We start from the raw sequence: 3264 nt of genomic DNA on the forward strand, positions 1-3264 counted from the left end.
TTTGTCGTATCACAGCGATTACGTGCTGAGTACGACAACTTAGTGCAAGGTCTGCGAGATCGTAACCAGGAGAGAGTGCAGGATGTGGTCATGGCCAATCCAGTGCTACCAGACGCCATGCTGGAAGAGGCTATACCTGGCAACATTCGCAAGGCAGAACACTTCATAGGCTTTGTGAAACGGGTGGGTGAGTGTGGGGCGGCTGCTGTTGGGTGGGTGGGTGGGTGTTGTAGGTCTGGTAACGTGCATGTATATATATATATATATATATATGTGTGTGTGTGTGTGTGTGTGTATGTATCTATGTATCTATGTATCTATGTATCTATGTATCTATGTATCTATGTATCTATGTATCTATGTATGTATCTATGTATCTATATATGTATGTATCTATGTACGTATGTATGTATGTTTGTATATATGTATGTATATACATATATATATATATATATATATATACTATGAATACACTTCCGTAACTTTGAGTCTTCAACTTATGTCTTCATACCTGAGGGTCCCGTGATATGGTGTAGAACGACCTACACACTAGTCGACAGTCTAATATGCTCTCCGTGTCCAGGTAACTGAAAATCCGCAGAGCCACTTCAGCGGGCAACGCATAATATCCGAACTTGATAGGCTGCCTTTCACCGGAACTAGTAAAGAAATGTTTTGTTACACATGAAGCTAATCATTAAACGTGTGCCTTCTTTTCTGATTTAGATGATGTTATGTGAAAAATCAATCCGGTGAATATATGCCAACTCGTGTGTTTTGAGCGTCAATATCTATTTAGTGAGGTCAAGATGGAGCCAGAAAGAGCCAGATGGAGCCAGAGGGATGGATTGCTCATTTATTATTCGTCATATGGTCACTGGCGCAGCTCCAACACTATCTTTGATAGAATGGACTTCATAATCCATCGATGAGAACCGATGATTGCTGAAGAAGTATACGATTGTGCGTGTAGGACTGACTGGTCATATAAACTAGAAGGGCCAATGCGGACGAAGGAGTATAGTATAAGATAAGAGATGCGGTGTATGGGCACTGCCAGTATGCTAGTACTCTGTGTTGCTAGGTGAGTTACATGCAGAAGTTCGGAAGCGCAAATGTATACCATTATACGCGACATTATACGCCGCATATGTGGCAGACGTAGTATGCAGTCGAGGATTTTGAGCCTCAATTTCTTATGTATACTAATAATCACTGAACAACCATGCGCGAACACTACCTAATAAAACTTCTCGCAGGTACTTGGCGATACGTATGTACAGATACACTTCATTCGATAGCCTTGAACAATTGCACATACCGTGTCAGAGCTAGAGTTGTCGTATCGATCACCAGTTTGTTCACCGTCGGCAAGATGGAGAGCAGTGTGTCGCAGTCTAGCAACTTGAGATACGCCAGAGCCCGCTCAGCCGCCTCTTTGTTGACCACCGGTCTGCGTGATCGCTCCATATTCAGAAGATGTGTGTATTCCATGTTAATTGAGTGCAAGTATCTGACAGAAGGTCTGTAGGCTGTGACTGCACCCTTTTTTTAAAATTGGTATTTTATTCCCAAGCCATTGCCAAGTTCAACTATTTACTCACTAATAAATATGTATTTATTTAGCGGAAATCGGTTGTCGTAGCGGAAAAAAATTAGCAGAGACCCAAATCCAGAGGGCCGTGGTTTGAGCCTAAAATATTAATTCGTATGACCGTAGCTCTCTGAATTGAACATATAACACTATTTAAATACAAAAATATATAGTTAGATTCTAACACTGTAATCAACTATTCACGGTTAGGAAAGTGGTTACTCCGTTAGATTGCTAATCTAATGCCCTCTGGGCGCGTGCGTTCGAATCGCGCACCGTGTGGTTTTTTTTTATATTGTGTATATATTCTAGGGATTGCTGTCTATTCATGTACAGCCGTGCGCCTCATGTATTAGAAACTTGACAACATGGTCGTGTCAACTTAATAGGCATATATAGCAGATAAAACTTTTAATTAATGATAGGGCCTAGTATACTGCGCTCTGTATCATTTCCCGGTATATTATTCGACAGTCGACAACATAGTCGTGTCGAATTAGCAGGCAGATAGCAAATAAAACTTGTATTTAATTAGTGAGAGGGCCTAGTAGACCGCGCTCTGTACCACTTCCCTTCATAGTATAGCATTTTCTCCGCGGATCTTGAATCCCATTCGTAATCTAAAGTTCAAGGCAGTAAGTTTCACATCTGTCAGTTTCAAGGCAGCAAGTATTACATCTGTCAGCTTCCACCTCTGGGTGTGATCATGATGGTTACAACCCCGCACTGACTGCGTCTTATATAAAAGTCGGTTGAATCATTGCATTATTATCTGCTAGCTTTTCCCGCATTTGCTGGTCTCCACAACACCAGAATCCTATGTTAATTTGGAAGGTTACTATGTGATCTCAGCTATTTTCGTTTGCATCACGGCTGCCCATAACACAGGTCTCGTGTTTACATGATAGAGCGTCCACTTTGGTATAACTACCAATAGCTGCTCGAACGGAATGGTATAACTACCAATAGCTGCTCGAATGCAATAGATTATAACAATCGACCTCATATTTCCATTTAGTGTAGTAGAATATTGCATACGTTCACTAAAACGTGTTTCAAAAAAAGCCCACAGCCAGAGTCGAACTGGCTATCTCTTCATTACAAGTGAAGCGCTGCACCGGTTAGCTTTGCGGGATATTTAATTGTAATATTAACACTTATAACAAGAGCTTTTATATTATTCAGAACGGAAATATTATCCCCTTTGCGATCCTCGCCGGACATTTCTGCAGGTAAGTTTGTTCTAATCACACATCCGGCTTTCATCCCACACTGGCGTTGCAAAGCCCTCGGATGGAGGACACGCTAATACGACAGAACACGAAGCCACGGCCACGGCACATGGTAGTACTGTCCTTATCAGAGCTCGTTGTACACCTATAAATGGCTACGCTTGCTCCGACAAGGCATAGGTATGTATCAAAAGAAATGATGTTTGAGTTAAGGTTCTGTATAAAGAAAGACGACAATGGTGTGGGAAAATGCTTTGTGTTTACGAGTATCCGCATCAGTTCAAAAATTTAGCAAGCGTCATGTTGCTTTCAGTATTGGAGTATCAGTAGGTATTGTATTTCAAATTGATGCTACCTATCCGAAAACTGTAGTCTCGAATATTTCATGAGCCATGGACATATTAAAATATGGCAATACTCTGAGGAGGATATATATAT

At 41.2% G+C, this 3264-nt stretch overlaps 2 protein-coding genes and 1 non-coding gene across 3 annotated transcripts; 2 read left to right on the forward strand and 1 right to left on the reverse strand.

Annotated features, from left to right (window-relative positions):
* Position 1: 1 nt before the first annotated feature.
* SARC_08434 (hypothetical protein) lies at positions 2–740 on the forward strand (the record flags this gene model as incomplete). The annotated part of the gene is made up of 2 exons (XM_014297581.1): positions 2–187; positions 727–740. Coding segments are annotated over 2 exons (200 nt in total), but the record flags the coding sequence as incomplete, so codon positions are not given.
* Positions 741–1290: 550 nt separating this feature from the next.
* SARC_08435 (hypothetical protein) lies at positions 1291–1525 on the reverse strand (the record flags this gene model as incomplete). Its single annotated transcript, XM_014297582.1, has 1 exon — positions 1291–1525. Exon 1 carries the CDS (start codon positions 1492–1494, stop codon positions 1291–1293), a length of 204 nt encoding a protein of 67 aa, XP_014153057.1. The 5' UTR covers positions 1495–1525.
* A 269-nt stretch (positions 1526–1794) lies between these two features.
* Positions 1795–1876, forward strand: SARC_30188. Its single transcript has one exon. It is a non-coding gene; the product is annotated as a tRNA-Ser (tRNA).
* Positions 1877–3264: the final 1388 nt, after the last annotated feature.

The sequence above is a fragment of the Sphaeroforma arctica genome (assembly GCF_001186125.1).
Source record: "Sphaeroforma arctica JP610 unplaced genomic scaffold supercont1.758, whole genome shotgun sequence".
Classification (NCBI taxonomy): Eukaryota; class Ichthyosporea; order Ichthyophonida; genus Sphaeroforma; species Sphaeroforma arctica.